A 22,199-nucleotide genomic window follows, 5' to 3' on the forward strand; every position below is an offset into this window, starting at 1 on the left:
TCCACGCAGCCCTCATAAGCCTCAACCGCTTTGGGGCTGCATGAGCACAGAATGGATGCAGCTTTCTTTTTACCAAGTCAGACCTTGGTCCATCTTGCTTGGTACCACTGACTCAGTTGTTCTCTGGGGGGAAAGGGTCATTCTGCTGATACAATCTTTTAACTGGCGATACCAGGGATCCGTTTTAGAGACACATGAAACCAAGTGCATCCCCGGTGATCTGGAGACCTTTTCCAATAGCTTATGAAACTGTATTATGCTGGATCAGAACCACGGGCCCAACTAGCTTGGCAATATCTGCTCTGACCAGCAGGTACTCGCCAGGATCTCAGGAGGAGAAGGGTCTTTTCTAATACTGGAGATGTTTTTAAACATACAATCCAGGGAATGAATATGTCTTCTGTGTACAAAGCAAAGAAAACTGTTCAAATAGATTTAACATGTTGCCATGTGAGCCAGAAAGATCAACCAGTGTGTCTTGTTGAAACCAAGCCCCTAGCTGATGAGTGTGCAGTGTGAATACACCAGCAGCTCAGAACCTGCCCAAATTCGTATTTGTGCACATACAGGTGAGGTAACATGGGCTCAAGAAGAAACCAGGCTTGTGTGATAGTGCTTGTCTAACTTTTGGTTGCTTGTTGTCATTTTTAAACTAGGTCACGGAAAAACAAAGGGAAGAGACTAAAGAAAGTATGGGAGGAAAAGCAAGAAGACCCACCCTCAAAGGATAATAAAGGTAATCTAGATACTTATACCTTGCTTTTCTCCACAATGGCAACACAAAGCAGCTTACTACATTATTCTTACCTCCTCTGTTTATCTTTGTAACAACAACTTTGCAAGGTAGGCTAGGCTGGGGAAAAGTGACTGGCTGGGTGTACTTCAAGAGAGTGAGGGTTTTAACCAGGGACTCCCAGATCCTCATCCAACGCTCTAATCACATCACTTTTCCAACTTTCACAGGCAATATCCCAATCTCTATGTGATGTGTCCAGATGTAGTGCAGACCTTCTGTTTTTAAATAAGCAAGCAGAAGGGGGAATTTCAGAGGGTGCAGCTTCTTCAATGTTGTGTGGGGAAGAAAAGCAGCTGAAATTCCCTCTTGTACAAAAGCAGCTAAACCTGATCCCTCTTTGCCATGGCTGTATCAGCTGTGCAGCATACAGATCACATGATGTACACTGCAAAAGAACTGGAGGGCTTGTTCAGCATCAAAAAGAGAAATGAATTTTTCCAAGAATATCAGACAAGCATTGTGGACAACTTCCCCTAGCTGTGCCTAAAATTCACAGTACTGATAATTAACACGAAACTAATTATTTCATAAGATAATCCACTCCTTCTCTTTCCACCTTGAGGGATATTACCTGGCGCTTCCCCTCCTCCTCCTCCTCCTCCTCCTCCCCAGCTCACAAAGGGATATTGCTGTCAGCTCAGCTTCATTGCCCAGTTTGTAAAGGGTTAAAATTGCTGCACCTGCTGAGGTGTACCTGTCTTCTGGCACCTGTCTCTTCCAGCCAATCAGCAGTCAAGCTCAGAGGGAACCTACCTGTCAGCAGAATGCCTGCACACATAAACCTCTAAGATGAATCAAACCCTTCACTTTGCAGGTGATGTCTCTCTTTAGAAGGTACTAGGAAAGAAACGGCGAAAGTTCTGATTGCTGTTGACCGACTGGAAAACTTTTGTGGGGGAAAGCATGTCTAATGAAATTGAGTAAGTCAAATGGCTTTTATTATTCTGCATAATCCCCAACGTACACTCAATGGATTTCAAACTACTTGTGCTTTGTACGAACTTAAGGCAGCCGCTCCTCTGGTTACAGCAAAAGGGGGAAAAACTTAAAAGTTCAGCCTTCTGTTTTGTTGTGTGGAGTGCTTTGATATTCTCCTAAATATTGCAAGCCTTTGGGGCATGCGTGCATGCCTGTGGTTTGCCTTAAGGTCTCCCAGGTACGAAGTAAGAAAAATGATCCGGTTGTAAGTTAAAAACTCTTGAAAGCTCCTGTTGATCTTAATGGATGAAAATTCTTGTGCTTAGTTTTCATGATTAAATAAGCTGGGCTGGAAGCAAATTTTCTAGGATGAAAGATATTTTCTCGGATGTTCTAGTTTATAGGTGTTTCTCAATGAAAACGACCCTGGATATGGATATATGTTGGATTGGATTCTCATTTAAGTTTTATTTCTCCATGAAGTTTTCCCCGGATGTGTATTAATTCTGGATCTTCTTAACCCACAAAGAACAGCAGTGGAATTAATAAATTTGGCAAGCAGTTCTTTTTTTTTTTCTTTTTTCTTTTGCTGGGAATGTTCTGTAACCAGAATACTAAGCATAAGATCAGTAACATTTTCAGAGTTGTTTTTTTTTTTAAGATTCCAAATATTGTTGAAAATACAGATTTAGGGACCTTCCAAGATCCAGTAAACTATTGTGAGGCAGTTCAGGCTTATTCTGGAGTGGCTCTGTTTTCTTCAATACATCTAGTCTGGAGTTAGTGACTTGTGGATTGGAGTGATAGTTTTTTTGTGCCTAATGTCACATCCTGGATTAAATCTAGGGAGGTATTTATTATTGTCACAGGAGAAAGACCCGAGGATATTGTGGCGTCTTAAAGACTGACAGGTTTATTACAGTGCACACTGTGTAGACTAAAGCTTACTTCTTGGGGTGTATGCAGAGCATCGCACTGACAGATTTCAAGAAGCTTGTGTGTTCACTTGGATAATCAGATCAGCTGAAGTTAAAGCAAGATGTTCTGGTAACCTTGATGTTGCCTTGCATATAATTAGACGGAAAATGCTTGCTTTGCAGAATTGGGCAATGGAAAAATAGACTCTTCTTTTACAGCTCGGAGAGAAACAGATGAAGGAAATGCCAAAGGTGAAGGAGGGTTAGTTGGATGCAGGAATGGAGAGTCTTAAGAACAAGCACATTTCTTGTAGTGGAGCCTTTTGAACATAGAAAGCTGACATCTGGTCTAGCAAAGTCCAATTGGGTCCTTGTGCTTTGTTCAGTGATACTAAAGAGTGCTTGAATGAACATGAGGCATTTTCAAATAAAGGGGCCTTTGGATTTGGGGTACACAGTTGTTCTAGATGGCTCAAAGGCTAACTTCTCACACCGGACCAACAGCATATGCTTTTCGCTTTAAGAGTTGTGGAAGATGGAAAAGCAGCATATAAATGCATAAGTAGATGAGCAAGTTTGTAAGCCACTTTTGAGACTTTGTAGGGTGAGGAAAAAACTGGGCTATAAAAACCAATTCTTCTCCTTCTAGTTAAAGAGGTTTCTCTGAATGGGAATATGATCAGCCTATGGAAGTATGAAAAGCAGGCTGGTTCAGGTATACCTGTAGACAGCGGCCAAACTCAGCACTTCAAGTACAGTATAGAAGGAAAAACTTCTAATCTTCCAGACACAGATTACGTGCCCATTAAGGAATGAGTGACTTTGAATGACCCGATTCTCCATTTCAGTGGTTGTTATCTAAAGGTTACAAATCCAGATTCCCATTTCATCTTTCAAAGGTATTGAAGTTTTCTTTTATTGAACACACATTTGCCTGTATTGGTCCGGGATGGTGAGTGTCAGACTAAGGTCTGGGAGGCTCAAATCTCAACTCTGCCACTGGAGCTCGCTGGGTGACCTTGGGCCAGTCACTGTCAACCTAACCTAAATCACTGCGTTCTTGTGAGGTTAAAACGGAGGCAGGTAGATTGCTATTGTTAACCACTATTGAGAAGAGAGGGCATTAAATCACTGTATACCATCAGCTGTGTTTTTATACCCAGGGTTGCCAACTCTTTTACTAGCCTTGCTCCTATGTCTATAAAAACAGCATTTAACTAAGCAAAATTTTACGGGGAGGCAAAAATCATGAGAACAATTTTTCTTCCCTTATTTGCCATGTGTATGTGTGGTGGCTGTTCATGTCAAAGGTCAGAGTGGGAAATGTGTCAGTGCATGTTTAAGGATACCCAGTGTGCTTTGGTTTAGTTCATGCCCTTCCCCCTTTATGCTGTTTCCCCACCGGTGACATCACAGAACAGTATCAATATGTCTTATTCAGAGTATCACCATTTGCAATCCTCATGATGGTTCATGAGGATTTTTTTCCCCAATTGCTCAAATTGTTTCCCAAGTGTCATATTAATCACTTTGGAGCACAACGTGAAAGATTATGCCACAGTGGTTATCTGAATACAACTAATACTCGTTGGATTGGGGCCATAGTACTACGATTTCTAATCTTCTTGTGCCATTCTGAGTGCGCCATGATCCACGGTGACCAAGTACGAGTCCTTGGGAGCAATCCTATACAGGTCTACTTGGAAGCAAGCCCTATTTTATTCAACATGGCACCGACAGGAAAGTGTTTGTAGGATTATAGCCCTTGGCTAGGAAACTGGAAGATATTGCCTGTGGTGGCTGCATACTTTTTGAATGCTTACACCGCTGAGCTTGTACATTTGAATCTATCTCCAATTTTTATTCCGCTTAACCTCCCAGTCGAGACCAACCTCTGGTTTATGAAACTTCTGCAAACCTTTAAGGTACTGGTACCACAAGATGTCTTTTTTGGTGTATGTTATTTAGATATTAATAACCTGCATTCTCCATTATTCCGTTCTCCATTTTATCCTTGCAAAAACATCCCTGGAAGGGAGGTTTGGCTGAGACAGAGTGCCTGGCCAGATGCTGTTTCCGGTGTGGCAGGGTGACGGAGACCAAGCTCTCCATGGCAGACTTGTATAGTTTTATGCAATTGGTGTACATGATGCTTTGCAAAACAATGTGAAAGAGGAAATTTCCCCATGGAACCATCCATCAGTGACCTTTTAATAGGAAAGTCTACTTTGCTGTTTGTTTTTCCTAATTAAGTTTTTGAACAATAATGGTTGATTTTTCTTTTTGTTTGAACTAGGAGGGGGGTATGTGTGTGTGTGCGTATCTTCAGTTGTGGAAATGTCTTTGTTTCTTTGCTTTAAAAAGGCTAAATTCAGACCAAGGAGATGGCAGAGTCGATTATATTACAACTGCTTGCCTTCTGTAAAAACTGACTGGTTTATACTCCTCTCTTCAAAGGAACTTTGAGAGGGCTGGCGGCTGGGCTTCTTCTTTTGTGATGCTGATTTTACTGACGCCTAATTAAAACATACACACACACAAGTTGTCATCCTCTCTCTGATCTGTACTGATGGGAACTTGTTTGAGTTTCACCTTTGGCTCCAGGCCTTCAGCAGAAGGGATGCCTTTTTCTATCTCCTCAGACCTCATGGCTATAGCTTTGTAGATGCAGGCAAGCTTTTGAGGATGATCAATGAGCCACCTGACGGGACTTCTACCTGAAGGCTCTGCCGTCGCTGCAGATGTGGAGATCCTGGATGCTGAGAGAAAGCAATAGATTTCTGTTTCCAGGATAATGAAAGTCACATCCCCTCAAGGGAAGACAGAAGACAGGAGGTTAAAGAGGAAAGATGTGGAAAATTGTTCTGGAACCATGTCTACAATTGCTTGCCAGGCTCTGGCAACTGTTTTCTCATAGTGTAGATGAGGAGAAAATTCACTTCAATACAGATGAATCCACTTCCCAAAATGGCTGCTCACTGAAGTGTGTGTGTTGGCTGATGGTTTGCTCTGACTACCTCCTGTCCTGAGGTAGCTTGGTTGTAGCTGTATCATCATTTGTTTATTAAGTTAATTACATCCTGCCTTTCTGTAAGGACTCAAGGCAGTTCACCAGATCACCTACTGGCATTTAAAAAAACACCCTCACAATAAAAGAATGCAGAGTAGAAATCATATATTAAAAAAAGAATGGCCTTACATTACTGATTCATTCATCTTGATGAACATTCTGAAGTGAAATTCATAAAATAATCCCCATCAACTAACAGTGCTCCGAAATAAAATGCATACCTTCCCCCCAAAATAGGTGACTATAGTGCGTGACCTCCTTGGGCAAACTATGCCACAATCTTGGTCTGGTGACTGAAAAGGCCATGGGGTTGAGCAGAGGAGGTAGGCATAGATCTGTGGGAAAGCACTGCAGGCCACAGGTGAACAATGGAGCACACAGGTTTTGATAGGGACATGAAGCATTTCAGATGTGCAGGTCTCAGGTTTTGAAGGCTATAATTGACGTTGGTGTTTTAGAACACATCGTTGGGTGATCTCTATGGGTTCTTCTGACAGGGACCATCCTGACAAGTCATGAGGAAATTTTTGTCTCCCCCTGCACTCCCCCCCACCTCATTTTAATCAGGTGTATTAAACTTCTCTGTGCTTGACTGGTGAAGATAGAAAGCCACAAATGCCTTACCAAATGCCTACACCTATATCCCCACTCCATCAATTTTATCAGGCTCATCTTCTTCCCCTCCCTTTGACCCCTGTCCTTAACAATACACTGTGGTTCATATTTTGCTTTCTGAGACAATACTTTTTTGGGGGAGGTGATCAGTGATTATATAAGAATTTGCTGTGCTTCCTTGTGTACCAAAATATATATTCTTCAGATTTCAGGCTCTCTCTTGAACTCTCCAGAATGTATTTTATGTACTGCATCCCTAGCGGTTGGAGGGCATCTGTACACCCAACTAGATTGCTTGTATTTATTCTCTCTGTGTAAAAGACAGATCAATTCAAGGAGGGAGGAGGGTTGAAGGTTCTCTGATCCAGTGTCTAAGAACTCATAGGAGGAATTCAAGTGAAGAAGAAAAACAGCCTACTCTGGATCTCTCTCCCTTTCCATGAACTCCTTGAAGAATAAACTGAAGAATACATTGAAAATCAATTTCAATTTAAAATTGAAATTTAAAATCAATGTGCATGATATGATGGACCAGTTTTTTGGATCCAGACAATTAGGACATGTATGCAGTCAGCATTTGTGTGGTGTGCATGCCTATGTAGGACCACCAGCCTGTCTGGATCTCAAAGTGGGCCCAGGGTGATAACCTTTCCAAGTAAACCATATCTGGTTTTGTACTGAACCAAGAGTGACTTGTAAAGCAGGATGAAATACCTGGCAATTTGATGCACGGATTATGAGCTTTTATATCTTCAAGATGCCTGTCTATATTGGCCTGCAGAAGCTCCAGGCTCTGACACTTTCCTTATTGAGGGTGCTATAAGTGGATATTTAGAAATGGCAGGTGGTGGATAGGACAGATGAGATCAAGCTGTGTTTTGCAAGTGCATTTATTATCCACATGAAAGAGTGTTTCATACATGTGTGCTGTTAATCTCTTGAGCAGGGTTATCAGCAGGCCTGAAGAGGGATGATCTGTCCCTATAATAAAAGCTTAATAGTATGTTAAGTATCAGGTGATGTCATTGACTTCCGTGCTGCGAAAAGCTAGTGTGGTTTAGTGGTTAGAGGACCAGTCTAGGATCCGGAAGACCCATGTTCAAATCCTGATACCACCCTGGCAGCTTCAGCCAACCACAAGCTGTCAGCCTAACCCACCTCACAGGGTTGGTGTGAGGAAAAATGGGAAGAGGAAACCGGGGGGGTCTGAAGTATACATCATCTCTCTCCATTCTTTATCGCCTTGGTAGGTGGGAGTAGATTGTGATTGGCTGCCGCCATGTTATGTTATAATTTTTAATGTCTTTTAATGGGGTTTTAATTGGGGGGTTTTAAGACAACTGTTACTTGCTATGAGCCTACCCAGGGAGTGGTGGGAAATAAATCTAATAATAATAATAATAATAATAATATATGCTGTCTTGAGCTCCTTAGAAGAAAGGAGGAATAGAAATGTAGTAGACAGAAGGAGTACAAGTGGGAAACAGGGCTTTTCAAAGAGTGCTTTCCCCTATCATGCACATATATGAAAAACTGCTTGAAAATTTAAAAAGCAAGACTTCAAATTTCTAAGCTGTACTGTTTTCTGTTCTAACTTAATACCTTCAATGAGGGTTTTTTTCCCCAGTAGGGGTATATTAAAAAAAAATGACCCCTATGTAACGTGTAATCTGTTCTTCCCTTTCTATATTCTCCAGGGCTATTATATCCACAGGCTTCCAGGGCCCCTACATAATGCCTTCCTCCCCTGGATCAGGGCTGTATCCTCTCTCCTCTCCGCCTTTCCCTCTCTAAGGACACTCAGAGTGACACCCCTTTCCCCTCTGCCACCCGTCTGGCCGTTCCCATCACAACTTTACTAGGGCCCCACAAATCCTTAAACCACTACTGATATTCTCCCCTGGGCATTCACTGGCCAACGATTTAGTCTGAGTTCATGTTAAATCAGCCACTATCCAGCACCCTAGTAAACCTTCTGGGTAGGCAGTGGACATCAATGGCATCCAGAGGTATCATCTGTGCCCCAAACCCTAGTGTGACGTTAGCATGCCAAGCAATGTTCTGGCTGTCCCCAGAAACTCCATGGTACTTACCATGGAGTTTCTGGGATTAACAGAAGGTCGCCCTGACATGCTTTAATCACATTCATGTTTTTGGCTAGGTGTCATGCCTGGGCCTTTTCTCCTCCCACTGGGGGGGGGGGGAAGGGTTGGTGGGAGGCCCAAACCACCTTGAGGCCTCCCATCAGAAGCACTCCCTGTGTCATAAAATGCTAGATTTTCCAGTAGCAGGTTTGGGTTTTTGTTTTAATTAAGTTTAAGGCTTTTGAGAGTAAAATTTCCCTTTGTCATGCCTGAGTCGTGAAATGGCTTCTTAGAATCTAGGTAATGGCAAAAGCCCAGGGCCAGAGGGCTGGATTGTGACACGTGGAGGCCCTATGTCACATTTTAAAGACCCCCACAAGCATTACCCCCTAAAATGGCAGTTTAATCATGTTGAATTTGTATGTGTCTTATAGAAACTCCTTCACAATCTGAGGCCTTCGTCTGTCACTTTTTTTACTCGTGCACAAATCCTGCTCTGCAAAACACAGATGTGACCAGGGATCTGAACTTCCTTTGACCATATTCTGTATGCTGGGAGGAAAACAAACAGATTTCCCCCTCCCACCCCCTCCATAAAAAAGACCAAGCTGTAACATGTTGAGTGCTGTCGATTACGATTAACCAGATGTGCGTCATGCTGGCGGCAGCAGGCAGCCCTGAAAGAGTTAACCAAGAGCTGCTCCCCGCTGTGGTTCTGTGGTCGAAACCATGATTGCCAGGAGCAAATTTTTGTCATGCAACAAGGCGTGCTATTAAAACTTTGAGTTATACTGTTTTGGGGGAGGGAATGAAAAAGTTAAAGCCTTTTATTAAATCCCACAAATGCTTGTCACCGTGGCTGCAAGGGATCTGTTTCCAGGTCAATTTACTTCATGTTTTTTGTTTCTTTTAAAATGTTTTTTTTTAATGTGTGTGTATTTGGGGGGGGGGCATTTGAAGTAAAGTCCTGCAAGTGTACCTTTTTTTGTTTGTTTGTTTTTTTAACGAGATACAGTACCTGTTTCTCATTTTGGACAGGTTAGATGTATGTGCTGAACTTGCACTCAATATAATATTTTCCTACCTAACTAAACTGAGGGCAGATGTGTTCTCTAAATTGGTAATTATATTTTGCAGAAAGGTCTAAAAGCTACAGAATCATGGATCCCAAGATCCATGTTGAAAAGATTTGCAATGTTATGCATACTGATGAAAGGAATACTGCACAACAACTCTGCAAAGCAGGACAGCTACAATAGTCCTGCAGTACAGCCCAGGGACAAGATAAGTGAGATGTCTTTAGTCTGGAGATGAGCTGTAAAGCTGGGGATCCCCTGATCTCACCTGGGGACTTGCATCTCTAGTGGGTCAGGGGGATTCTAATACAGGGGGTCTTCAATATCTCCATAGTTGTCACCTGTTTTAAGTCCTAAGTGGCAGCACAGTGCTCACAAGCATGTGACAGGAAGTAACATGGCATCAGAGTCACCCGATGGAAAGAAATTGACTTTGCCCGAGGCCCTGGTGCTCAGCCTGTGTCAAAAGACAGGTAGTCTTGTTACACTTGTATGTAGGCTGAAATTTTCAGAGTGAAACTAGGTTTGGATTGCATACCATTTGTGTGGAGACTTCAGGCTATGATGGGCAAGCCTGATCTTATCTGAAGGCGCAAGGGGGTGGCAGGTTACAGTGGGTGAGCGATAGGGTTGTGAGTGTCCTGCACAGTGCAGGGGGTTGGACTAGATGACCCAGGAGGTCCCTTCCAACTCTATTATTCTATGATTTTATGATCTAGCGAGGATTGTCTGTATAGGACTCCTGTGGCTTAATTTGCTTCTGTAGAATGGAACAGCTTTTCCCACAGACGTGGATCTCTGGGAGAAGATGCCTCTGCCAAATTTCTCCCTTCTATTATCTCACCAGCCAAAATTTAAATTGAAGAAAGAATGTTCCCCTGTTCTCTTGTTCTTAAAATGGACAGGGTAAATCCAGATTTCCGACAAGAGGGGACAGTGCATAACTAAATCCGTCTTTATTGTGGAACAAAGGAGGTTGTTCCATTTTGGATAGGTGGTTGAATACTTGCTCTAGCCCCTATTCTGGCATCCGGACATACAGAGGGCTTTTCTGCACAGGATAAATGTAGTTAAATGCTTACCTAATGTTGGCATTATATTCCAGCTGCTCCACATGATGTTGCCCACATCTAGTGTCTGGCCAGTTGACAGCTCGCTACATCCTCCATTTTAAAGCGTGAGTTGGGAATCGCATAAAGCAGATTCATCAACCTAAAAAGCATTAGCTACTGGAGAGCAACCAGCAGGCAACCAGAAGAAGGAAGGTATGGAGGCTCAAACGCACAGAAGTTGCCTGCTTTGACCCGCCCTCACACCTCCCTCCCTCTCCCTTGATCCCAGAGACGGACATTTAAAAAAAAAATGGCAGTGTGCCTGGAGCAATGAATAGGTGGACATGCCTGTAGGAAAGAATATTTTTTTCAGAGTTGTAACACAAAGCATGTCTCTCTAAAGTTTTCTCCCCCCCCCAAAAAAAAATCAGGAACGATATTAAATTTTAAATGTATCAAAGAACTTGTGATCCCATAAGGGGCGGTGTTGGAGATCTCTGGTGCTGGAGAAGACTCTTGCAAGTCCCTCGGACTGCAAGGCGAACAAACTGGTCAGTCCTAGAGGAGATCAGCCCGGACTGCTCCTTAGAAGGCCAGATCCTGAAGATGAAGCTCAAATACTTTGGCCACCTCATGAGAAGGAAGGACTCCCTGGAGATGAGCCTAATGCTGGGAGCGATTGAGGGCAAAAGAAGAAGGGGACGACAGAGAATGAGGTGGCTGGATGGAGTCACTGAGGCAGTCGGTGCAAGCTTAAATGGACTCTGGGGAATGGTAACGGACAGGAAGGCCTGCAGGATCATTGTCCATGGGGTCGCGATGGGTTGGACATGACTTTGCAACTAACAACAACAACAAGGGGTGGTGTTAGAAAAGCACTATGCATCCATGATTCCATGCATAGGCATTGCAATGTAGAAGTATGAATTAAAAAAAAATTAGTGGGCATCGCGGGACCCTTAAACTATGTCAAAATATGGAGGAAGGGGATCGGTTGCTTGAATTGATTGACATGCAGAAGCGAGTTGCGAATAAGGCGCATTGCTCTCTTCCACCATTACCAGCAGCAGATGTGGAGGACAAGATGTGTAAGAAGGCAACAGTCAACAGTGAGACAGCAAAAAGGTGAGGAGGGGCTGGGAAGCACGATAAAATTTAGCGATTTGCCATTCGGCGTAATGCTATTTTTACTGATGTGCGGAAACGCCCACACTTTTTGCTCTCATGGCAGTTTAGATTCCTCGCAACCTTCTCTCTCACTTCCCTACTGGTACTCTGGGAAATGGCTAGTGGACTGGGGAACCATCTGTACAACATAACCACCAGTATAGAAAAATGGGGAAAAGAAGAGGGTTCCCACAAATGGAAAGTTGGGGGGAAAGTTGGGCTGATTCTTCTGCCCCATGGGCATTTACACTGTCTCAACTAGTTGCCCAATTCAAGACAGCATCTTTTGTATTGCACCACATTTTCTGGTGCTTTTAAAAACAGTAATGAGCTTAAACATAGAAATTGGACTTAACAATGGGACAGACCCCTTAATGAAAGAGAGACTTTTTGTGTGCTCTGTACAGAGGTGTGTTGGTTTTCTTTTTTTCCCTTATTTTGCCTGAGGTAAGAAGTTGGGGCTGAATGCTACGTTTATGTAAACAGACCTGGATTATATGAACAGTTAGGCAAATGAGAGTGTCTCTGTTTTCAGCTTGGATTTCGGATTATGTTATGTTATCACTGGAGTTGCATGTAAGGCGGGCAAAAAAGATTAAAAGGCTTTGAGGATGAAGAGACTGCATATTCATATGCATTTGTGTAGAAGCAGGTGGAGAGTTGGGGGGCGGGGGGAGGAACAGGTTATTTTCCAACTTGACTACCTTGCTTTGTCCCTCATGTGCCATAGGTTAGAAGATTGCACAAACAGTGGTACATTTCCTCAGGGCAAAAAGCTTTCACATGATTCTTGTGTTAACAGAAGGCTTCTTGCTGTTTTTGGAATGAATCTGAAGGTCCCCATCAGGTATCCCTAGCAAAACCAGGGGTCCCTGGCTAAATGCTTCTATTTTCTTCTGCTTTGTTTTGTTTTTCTGGAGAGAGGATCCAGCTAGGTTGGAAGCTGCATGGCTTGTCTGGGCCATAAACAACTCATGGTCCACCACCAGCTACCCTGGACCTCCTGCCAAATCAATTTTATGGTGTGATTTGGAGTTCTGGTGCTAGGAAAAAAGGAAAAAATCCATGCAGGACTTCATAAATCTATCTCAGGTCATCATCATGGGAATGGTCCAAGAGGTTTATTAATCTCAGTTTAACCTACTGTCCATACAGGGTTGTTGTGCTGACAATATGAAAGAAGAGAATCATGTAGGCTATTTTGGGTCCCCATTGGGGAAAGAGGTCAAAACAAGGTCAGAAAGCTCCTAGAAGTAGACTTGTTAAAAGTTATGTAGGCCAACTTTGGAAATGTCCATAAAAACTTGCCCACCTGTCAGAAAGAAAGAAAAATGTACCTAACTAGGTGCTCATCCACACTAATGTGGCAAGTCTGTAAGGCAGCTGGCTAAATTGTCAAACTAACTTATGGGAGAGCTAAGTTCAAAACCTACTCTGCTGTGGAAAGTCGCTGGGTGGCCTTGGGCCAGTCACATGCTCTCAGACTAACCTACCTCACAGGGCTGTTGTGAGAATACAAGAAGAAAAACACAAGATTGGGATTAAAAAAACAGAACAACTACCTAGTGTTTTTCAGCAAAAAGTTTGCAGAGTTAAGTAGATGGAATAAGGTAGTCTGTTGCTTGGCCTACATTACAAATGCATTTTTGAGAACATGGATATAGCTGCTTATTGGTGAATGGCTCTGGTACTGTGTACCTGTCACATGTGTACAGAAATGAATGCCCAGAATCAGGAGCTGGAGAGCACCATAATTTGTCAGTCTCCATCCAGGCGCTGGAATTCTCCTAGAATTCTAATAACTCTCCAGGCAACATAGATCAGTCCCCCTGGAGCAAAGGGCAGCTTTGGAGGACAGATTCTGTGGCATCAGATGCCCTCTCCAGGTACCACCCACGAATCTCCAGGAACTTCCTAAACCAGAGTTGGCAAGCCTAGAGCATTTATAGGAGTTCTGCGGAACAAGGGGGCACACAAATGGGCAACAGGGACCTTGCAAAATGGCAGAGCTCTTAATTTGCTTCTGCAATGCCTAGTTGTGCATAAGCATTTGCAGAAGGTATGCTACAGACACAATGACTGTTCATCCGTGAGCACTGTTCTCATGTGCCACACTGGACAGAAATTGAAAGGTCCTTTTAAAAAATAATAATAATAAGGGGGCACTGCTTTGACAAAGGTCACCTTGTCTAAGGCATATGTTACAAGAGCAGATTTCCCTCCCATCCAGGGCTCCATCGCTCCTATTATTCTGACAGCTACACAAAAGAGGACAGCTTGTAAAAAAGAAAGTTTGCTTTGCCAGAGAGACTGAGCACACACACACAGTTCACAGAGCTCAAGATCGGGGTGGGAGTGTTCTGCAGGGGTCCTCCCTTCACTAGAGGGGGAAAAAAAGATGCTAATATCTGGGGACAGAGACAAACAGGGAACGGAGTGCTTTGCAACTCCATCATTTTGTGGCACCTTAATCTGAAATTTCTTCCCATGACACAATTCAGAGCCTGGTTGTTAGTCACATATTACAATTAGGAATTAATGCCAGGAGCTCTCCAACTTGGGCCTCTTGAGATTTTTTTTTTTAATATACAACCCTCCAGAGAGTATTTATTTAAGAATTTATAGGCCACCTTTATGGACAGTCTCTAAGGCAGCCTATGATAACATCAGACTTAAGAACTGCAGAATCATAAAGAAACAGACCTAATGCAGCTCAGAGTGTCCATAAAACTTATCACAGAATGGAGTAAGTGCTGGATAAAATAGAAGGGCTGTGATGAGGAGCCTCAAAGGAGATTAGGGGCCCCAGAAATCTTTCTGGAAAAGCTGTTGTGTAGATGGGGATCCACCACTACAAAGGCCCTGTTGCCAGACTTCACCCCTTAGTCTCTGAGATCATTTAGGGAAGGTGCTCTGATGTAGAATGCAGAAACTGGAAAGATTCCTTTTATTTTGTTTTGCGTGATTGGTGCTAGCCCTCTCAAAAACTGCCAGGATCACAAATTAGAGAATCACAAAGAGAAAGCTTATACAAATTTGCAAGGAAGGGCAGGAAATTAGCGTTACTATGCAGCTGCACTGGGGCATTTTTCTTCAGGCACAAGGCTAGAAGGGCTCTTCAGAGCTTCCAACTCCCCCCCAACAAATTGCAGCCCTGTGCAAAGCATGGTGAAGTTGCAGCCAACTGTGCACAGACGTGTGCATGCACACACACATTGCCAAGGATCACAGCTTGCAGTGCCAGTGTCAGTGGTTTCTACCACACAGTCTGCACACTTAACATGTTTTCCCATATTATGAGATTGTGTGATTCTTTCCTATTTTTTACCTCCGTTCCTTTCTGATCCCTTTCATTCAACAAACTAACAGTAAAATGCATGCGCAAAACCTGAACCACAAGGATTTACATGGAAAGTGCTTACTTGATACTATTGCACAGCTGCAATAAGGCAATTGTGTATTTAAAAAAAAACAAACAAAAACTTTGGTCACTTCCCCCCAAACTTCACAAGCAACGTTCCATCCTGATTTAGAAAAGTGCAGTTTTAAAAATTGTTTGTTGTTGTTAATTGCATGTCCAACCCATTTCGACCCCATGGACAAAGATCCTCCAGGCCTTCCTGTCCTCTACCATTCCCCGGAGTCCATTTAAGTTTGCACCAACTCTTCAGTGACTCCATCCAGCCACCTCATTCTCTGTCATCCCCTTCTTCTTTTGTCCTCAATTGCTCCCAGCATTAGGCTCTTCTCCAGGGAGTCCTTCCTTCTCATGAGGTGGCCAAAGTATTGGAGTTTCATAAAAATTGTTACTGCAGAATAAGTACCCCAGACAAAATAGAACGGTGTGTAATGCAGACACAGAATCTGAAGTCAAAATTAGAGACTTACTGCTCTGAAAATCTGTAGAAAGATGTGCATGCGTAGGAGGCCTAAACTGCTTTGCAGTCTGAGGCACGCTCCTCAATAGCTTCAGTATCAGTAAACTGAAAGGTCAGAAAGCTGAATTAACCTAAATCTCTGCCATCTTGTATTATTAGTGATTATAAACAGTCAGTGCTGAATAAGTACGTAGATTTTTAGATGGGGAAGAATAGGGATTGTTTGTTTTTAGCATACTTTTTGGAACCAGGGGGGGGGGAGTATTTTAAATATTGGAATGTGTGACCTTTTCTTATTGGGTGTTTACACTGTTCAGCAAATGTGGAAATTTCCAGGTTGCAATCAGGCAGGTAAATCTTATCATCAGATATTGACAAATACGATTAGAGAGTGTGGAACTGAAGAGCTCTGCCTTATGCACTGACCAGGCTGGTAATCTTCTCTCTGTGTTTGGGTGATCCTCAACTCTGTCTAAACTCTAGTTACAAGGAATAAGTCCAAGTTGAGTGGCAGGGACAAAAGACCTTTCCAGTGGGCCTAGTCCCAGTACACTTCTGCACAAGGCTGACTTTAATGGGCCCGCAAGGATGTAATTCTGCTTTGAATCACACTATGAAGCAGTCCTGGAGCAAACTGAGCCAAGTGGCACTGGAAATGTTCATGTACTTCATTTATATCCCACCTTTCTTCCTGAGGGGGACCCAGAGCAGATGTTCTCCTTTCCTCCATTTTGTCCTCACAACAACCCTGTGAGGTAGGCTAGCCTGGGAGAGAGTAACAGACCTAAGATCACTTAGGCTGGCAGGGGCTCATGGGAATTGTAGTCCATGGACATCTGGAGGACCACAGGTTGACTACCCCTGACTTAGTCAACTCTTGACCTGGGTAGTCCAGGCAAGCCCAATCCCATCAGATTTCAGAAGCTAAACAGGGCTGACCCTGCTAGTAATTGGATAGGAGATCACGAAGGATTTGGGTGGCAGTTCCTCCAAGGAACACTAGGGGTCATGATGCAGAGGCAGGCAATGGAAAGCCACCTCTGAACGTCCCGTGCCCCATGTATCCTAGGCCGACCCTATGCCTTGATTGCTGGGTCGAAGCCTGGGAGGTGTTGACAGTGATGGGGGTCTGAGCCAAGCGGCCTCTCTCGGGATGACAAGGGCCCCTTGTGATGGTGACTGCAGACAGGCTCCAAAGCAAACAGGCCCTGCCAAGCTGCTGCCAGAAGAGATGCCACTTAGCTCAGTCACCTTCCTTGGGAGCACCCCTCCGGGAACATTCCCAGGGAGAGAAAAGGTCGCTCCGCCGCCAAACTGAATGCATTTCTTCGGAAGAATTGCATGTTTGGGCTTACCAAATACAGATGCTCTTCATACACACTCACTTGGTAATTCTTTATTTTAAAAAAAAATCACACTTGAGATTCTAGTCATATACAAATGGGGACCACGCAGGAGCAACTTCTGCTCACCCCTGGGGTAATCAACATCATCAGCATCAGCACTGACTCTTCTGCTCTCTCCCCCTCTGCTCCTTTTCATGTGAATATTTGGGATATACTCTGGGTGAAGGTACTTGCCTGAACAGGATTCAACAAAGTCAATGGTGGTGAAACCTGAGTCATCCTAACGTGTGCTCCTTGGAGACAGTCGGGGCGGCACTAAGGGGAGGAAGGGCTGCCGTGAGAAAATTTAAAGACAACGAAACTCGCAAAAGAAAAAAAAAGCACACCTGTTAAGAGTTTTTAGGCAGTGGGTGAAACCAACTAGCTTTAGAGCATCGTCCCAGCAGGAGGGATGGGGGTTGTCTGTGCAAGGACATGAAAGACACAAATTAGAGCATGGAACTTTTTGCCCTTGGAGATTTCGGTTCTCCTTCTTTATACTGCTGGCCACAGCTGACGAAAGTGAAAAGCTGTTGGGTAATGCAGGCAGGTGCAATTGCTGTTAAAAAGAAAATCCTGTCTGAAAAAACTCAGAGAGACAAGTTTTGCTTTCAGTTTTTAACTGCAAATGAACTTATAAAAAATGTTTGGGCCATTCTGTAAAAACAATTTGCCATTAAAGGCTTGTGAAATTGCCTTCTTCTACTCAGACCGTTGGGCTATCAAGGGAATTATTGTCTACTCTGAGTGGCAATAGCTTTCTTGGGTCTTTGGTGGGAATGTTTCATACCACTTATTACCTGTTATTGTTTAAACTGGAGCTGCCAGGGGTTGAACCTAGGACCTTCTGTTGCTCAGTCAGATGAGCCATGGCTAGGGAGACTAGGGCCTATTCTGCACACAATAGATAATGCACTTTCAATGCACTTTAGAAGTAGATTTTCCTGTTCTGCACAGGAAAATCCAGCAGCCAAAGCACATTGAAAGTGCATTATCCCATGTGTGCGGAATGGGCCCAGGTCTTTCTCCTGTTTTCAACCTGCACTGCTCACTGCTGCTCAGCCAGTCAGTGGAAGGAAGGAAGTGATGTCACTTTTGATGCAACCCAGAAGTAATGTCATTGTGTCAGGAAATACTCTAGCATGTACCCAAAACTCTGTGGTTAAACCATAGAGTTTTGGGTGAATACTAGGATGTTGCACCAATGCCAAAAAAGTCTCTCCCTTCTGCAATCTCCCACCAGTACCAACCATGGTCAGTTGCTAATCAAAGATGACATGTATCCTGAAATATTAGATGGTAGTTGATTATGAATACAGATGAGCCTGAAGCTCACACACAATGACTCCTCATGAGGAACCCCACTGTTGTAATATTTCATCTATGCCTTCAGCAGGCGGAGTCAAAGAAGAGGGTATGGGAGAAATGGGAGAATTACTTGGAAGCAGGGTAGACTTACTACCTACAATCTGCTTTCATTTTTTTTTTAAGCCATCTATTTATACATACAGATTTTGCTCCTCCATATAGGGATGCCAGCCTCCAGATGAGACCTGGGGATCCCCTGGAATTACAGTTCATCTCCAGGCAACAGAGATTAGTTCCCCAGGAGAAAGTGGCTGCTTAGACGGTAGACTGTATGGTATTATACTCCACTGAAGTCCCTCCCCTCCCCAAACCCCGCCCTCTGAAAGCTCCACCCCCAAAGTCTCCAGGTTTCTTCTAATCCAGAGCTGGCATCCTTACCTCCATAGCTTTGGGCCAGCATGGTTGTTCTGCGTGTTCTTACAAAAAGATTATTCTGTAGGAGAGAATCTTCCCAGCCAGCTAGCTTTGTTGAAAGGCTTATCTATGGTTTGTGACGGTCAATAGCGAATCATAGTTCCTGCTTTGTTCTGGGATACAACCTGGGGGGGAAAGTCTTGTCCCTACAGCCACGCTGGGGAATTGGCAAAGATTCATTGGGCTCCCTCCCCTTTGGCAACACTCCGCTGATTCTGATTCTTCACTTCTCCATCATTTTCACTGAAGATATTTTCAAAATCCTCAGGAGGTTCGTCCTGTTCTTTATCTTCACAGCGATTCTGTGGGGGTGGTCTAGGCAGATGGGTAGCAACCGGCCCAAGGTCACCACATGAGCACAGATTTAAATTTGGTTTACAAAATTCATCCGGCACACCATATGTGCTTGTTCTTTGGACTCAAGGGAGAGAGGATCCATTTGTTTGACTCAAGGTCAAAGAAGTTATCATAGAATCAAAAGTTTGATCTTTTGCTGTGCATGGCTGGTAACCCTGTAAAAGCCAGAGGATCCCTGAGTGATCTGGGACCAGTCATACACTCTCAGCCTAACCTACCTCACAGGGTAGTTGTGAAGAGAATGATGTAAGACACTTTGGGTCTCTATTGTGGAGAACGGTGGGGTCTCGGGTAAATAACTGTGTCCAGAATTGAAAAGGTGGGACATGGCTTTGCATACATAGGGTCCCAGGTTTGAGCCATGGTGGGTCCAAATAAAAAGAGACGAGTAGGAAGTCTTGTCCTGAGATCCTAAAGAGCTGCTGCTAGTCAGAGCATACATACTGATCTTGATAGACCAAGGGTCTGTCTCTGTAGCTAGGAGGAAAAGGAATAATGGGATTGTTGTTACTATTATGCTATTATTAGTATGACTTAATAAGCAAGGGAAAGGATCTTATAGAACAGAGGACCTGGACAAGAGCTACCACCCCTCAATGACACTTTTCAGGTGTTGAAATGGCTGTGGGAAGGGATTGTGAAATGGCAGGAGCATCTGTGTCTCAGACCTGGGGACCCTGAACCATCTAGTGGTGCCCTAAGAATGTGTGACTGGTCCAAGGTCACCTAGAAAGCTTGCAGGACAGAGTAGGGAACCCGAGTCTCCCAGATCCTAGGCCAATGCTCTACCATGTTGGCTCTCTCTCCTTACTTGCAGTATCTGAAGGCTACTTAGTGATTTGGTTTCTTGTTTAACTAGGGTAGCTGTTTCTTATTACTTATTGGTATCTAGGGTTAAATAGTATGGCCAAGTGTCTTGGGACTGGAATGACAGTGGTGTTTGGGACACTTGATATCATCTGGCTTTATGTTGCCATGGATTCGTTCCACACCTTTTGGGTGGGGCATGATGTGAATCTCCAGAACCGAATAATCAGCTGAACATTCAGCAAACAAGAGGCGAAAAAAAGGGAAACGCGCCCAGAGGTGTAGCGTTTCTCCATTCTCAAGCTGTTGTTCCCCCCTTGCATTTCATAATATGTCCGAGGGGCTTTTTGTAGTTGAGATTTTACCGTTGCGTCACAATGTCATGAGGAGCAATCAGTATAATCACCGTCCTGATACACATAAATGAAAGATGGTGAAGAGAAAAGCCAGATCCCTTGAGTTGGGCCTCTCTCAGGCTCTAAGACAGAATTCTCTTTTTTGAGGGGGGATGAATGTAAAACTAGAATAGCCACGTGAGAACAACATGGTGTCATGGTTAGTGTGTCAGGGTAGGATCTGAAAGAACCAGATTTTGAGTCCCCATTGTGCCATGAACCAGATTTTGAGTCCCCATTGTGCCACTGGGTGAATTTGGGCCAAGTCACATGCTCTCAGCCGAACTTACCTCAGAGGGTGGTTAGGGTAAAAGAAACAAGGTAAAGGTAAAGGTAAAGGTATCCCCTGTGCAAGCACTGAGTCATGTCTGACCCTTGGGGTGACGCCCTCTAGCGTTTTCATGGCAGACTCAATACGGGGTGGTTTGCCAGTGCCTTCCCCAGTCATGACCGTTTACCCCCCAGCAAGCTGGGTACTCATTTTACCGACCTCGGAAGGATGGAAGGCTGAGTCAACCTTGAGCCGGCTGCTGGGATCGAACTCCCAACCTCATAAGCAAAGCTTTCAGGCGGCTGCCTTAACACTCTGCGCCACAAGAGGCTCTAAAAAAAGAAACAAAGGAGGGGATAATAATGGTTACCCATGAGGGAGGAAAAGCAAATGCTAGAAATTTCCCAGTCTGCTGTACAAGATCTCTGCTCTCACTGGGCACCTCCCATGCCTCCCTTCAAGTTGGCTGGTAAATGTTTAGCAACAATGAAAAAGAAAAGATATGCTGATAAAAATATATATATATCCCTGGAAGATCTTGGAGGTCAACGTTTGCCCTTTGTGTTTCAACTCAGTTTCAGATCGGTGCGTCTTCTGAAGAATGATGGGATGGGCTTCCAAAAGTACTCCTACGTGAATGAAGATGAGGCTTGGAAGAGCTACCTGGAGAACCCCTTGACAGCAGCCACCAAGGCTATGATGAGGGTCAATGGAGACGACGACAGTGTGGCCGCCCTGAGCCTCCTCTATGACTATTACATGGTATGAAAGGCGACCAGCCTGAGACCTTGAAATAACATTGATTGCTGTATTCGATGTTTCTTGCAGGGCAAAAGGTTGCATTCAGACTAGGAATCTCCACCCAGAGAACACCATTCCCCCACCTTCTTTGTCTCACAGCAACTCAAAATGTATTCCCAGGGGATGTTTCGTGGTGCTGCAGAGGGGGGGGGGGGGAGTCTGGAACATCATGAACCTTGTGCAAAGATTCCTGTGACTGAAGAAACATTAGTCTTCAAGTCCCATTCCAGATTGGTGGGAGGGGCTGGGCAGAGGGGGCACAGAGAGAGACCCCCCCCGTCCCTTCTCTTTCCCTTTGCACGTAGCAACTGGCATGCCTGTGGATTGTTTCTCTACCCCCTCTCAGCCCATGTTCGTAGATTCCTGTACTATACACATATCTTTCTCTATGCTGGGCAGTGTGTGTACTGCTGGAAGCATGAATGGTGAAGTGCTTGCAAGCAAGTCTATGAAGTTAGGGCATGCAAATAGGCAGCAGTGAGCTCTGGCAGAAGCTGTGGGCTGTTCTTAGGCTTTCTGTTTGGCCAGTAGCAGCAGATAACCTCTCACTCGGTCTCTTAGTCCCCTGTCCTTGATAATTTGGAAAGTGGGAGAAAAATGGGGGTGGAAATTGGCACTGATGGTGATGTTCTAGAATGCCTGATGTTCTAGGTTTTTGGGGGGGCATCATCTAGGCATGGAACTGGGGGTCACAGGTAGTTGTGAATCTCCTGCAATCTGCAGGGGGTTGGACTAGATGACCCTGGAAGACCCTTCCAACTCTATGATTCTACCTCCCAATCTCCCTGGTAAAGATTGGTGGAGACGGATAGAGTATCATATGGAAGT

At 44.1% G+C, this 22,199-nt stretch overlaps 1 protein-coding gene across 1 annotated transcript in view; it reads left to right on the forward strand.

Moving 5' to 3' along the window:
* Positions 1 to 663: 663 nt before the first annotated feature.
* The window catches only part of GRHL3 (grainyhead like transcription factor 3), a 58,331-nt gene continuing 36,795 nt past the window's right edge, over positions 664 to 22,199 (forward strand). The window contains exons 1-3 of the mRNA XM_077337621.1: positions 664 to 736; positions 1,611 to 1,716; positions 21,146 to 21,332. Coding sequence (XP_077193736.1) covers positions 1,700 to 1,716; positions 21,146 to 21,332 — 204 coding nt within the window. The 5' untranslated portion in view covers positions 664 to 736; positions 1,611 to 1,699. The remainder of the gene's footprint in view (positions 737 to 1,610; positions 1,717 to 21,145; positions 21,333 to 22,199) is intronic.

Source organism: Paroedura picta, chromosome 5, assembly GCF_049243985.1.
Source record: "Paroedura picta isolate Pp20150507F chromosome 5, Ppicta_v3.0, whole genome shotgun sequence".
In the NCBI taxonomy this organism is placed as follows: Eukaryota; Metazoa; Chordata; class Lepidosauria; order Squamata; family Gekkonidae; genus Paroedura; species Paroedura picta.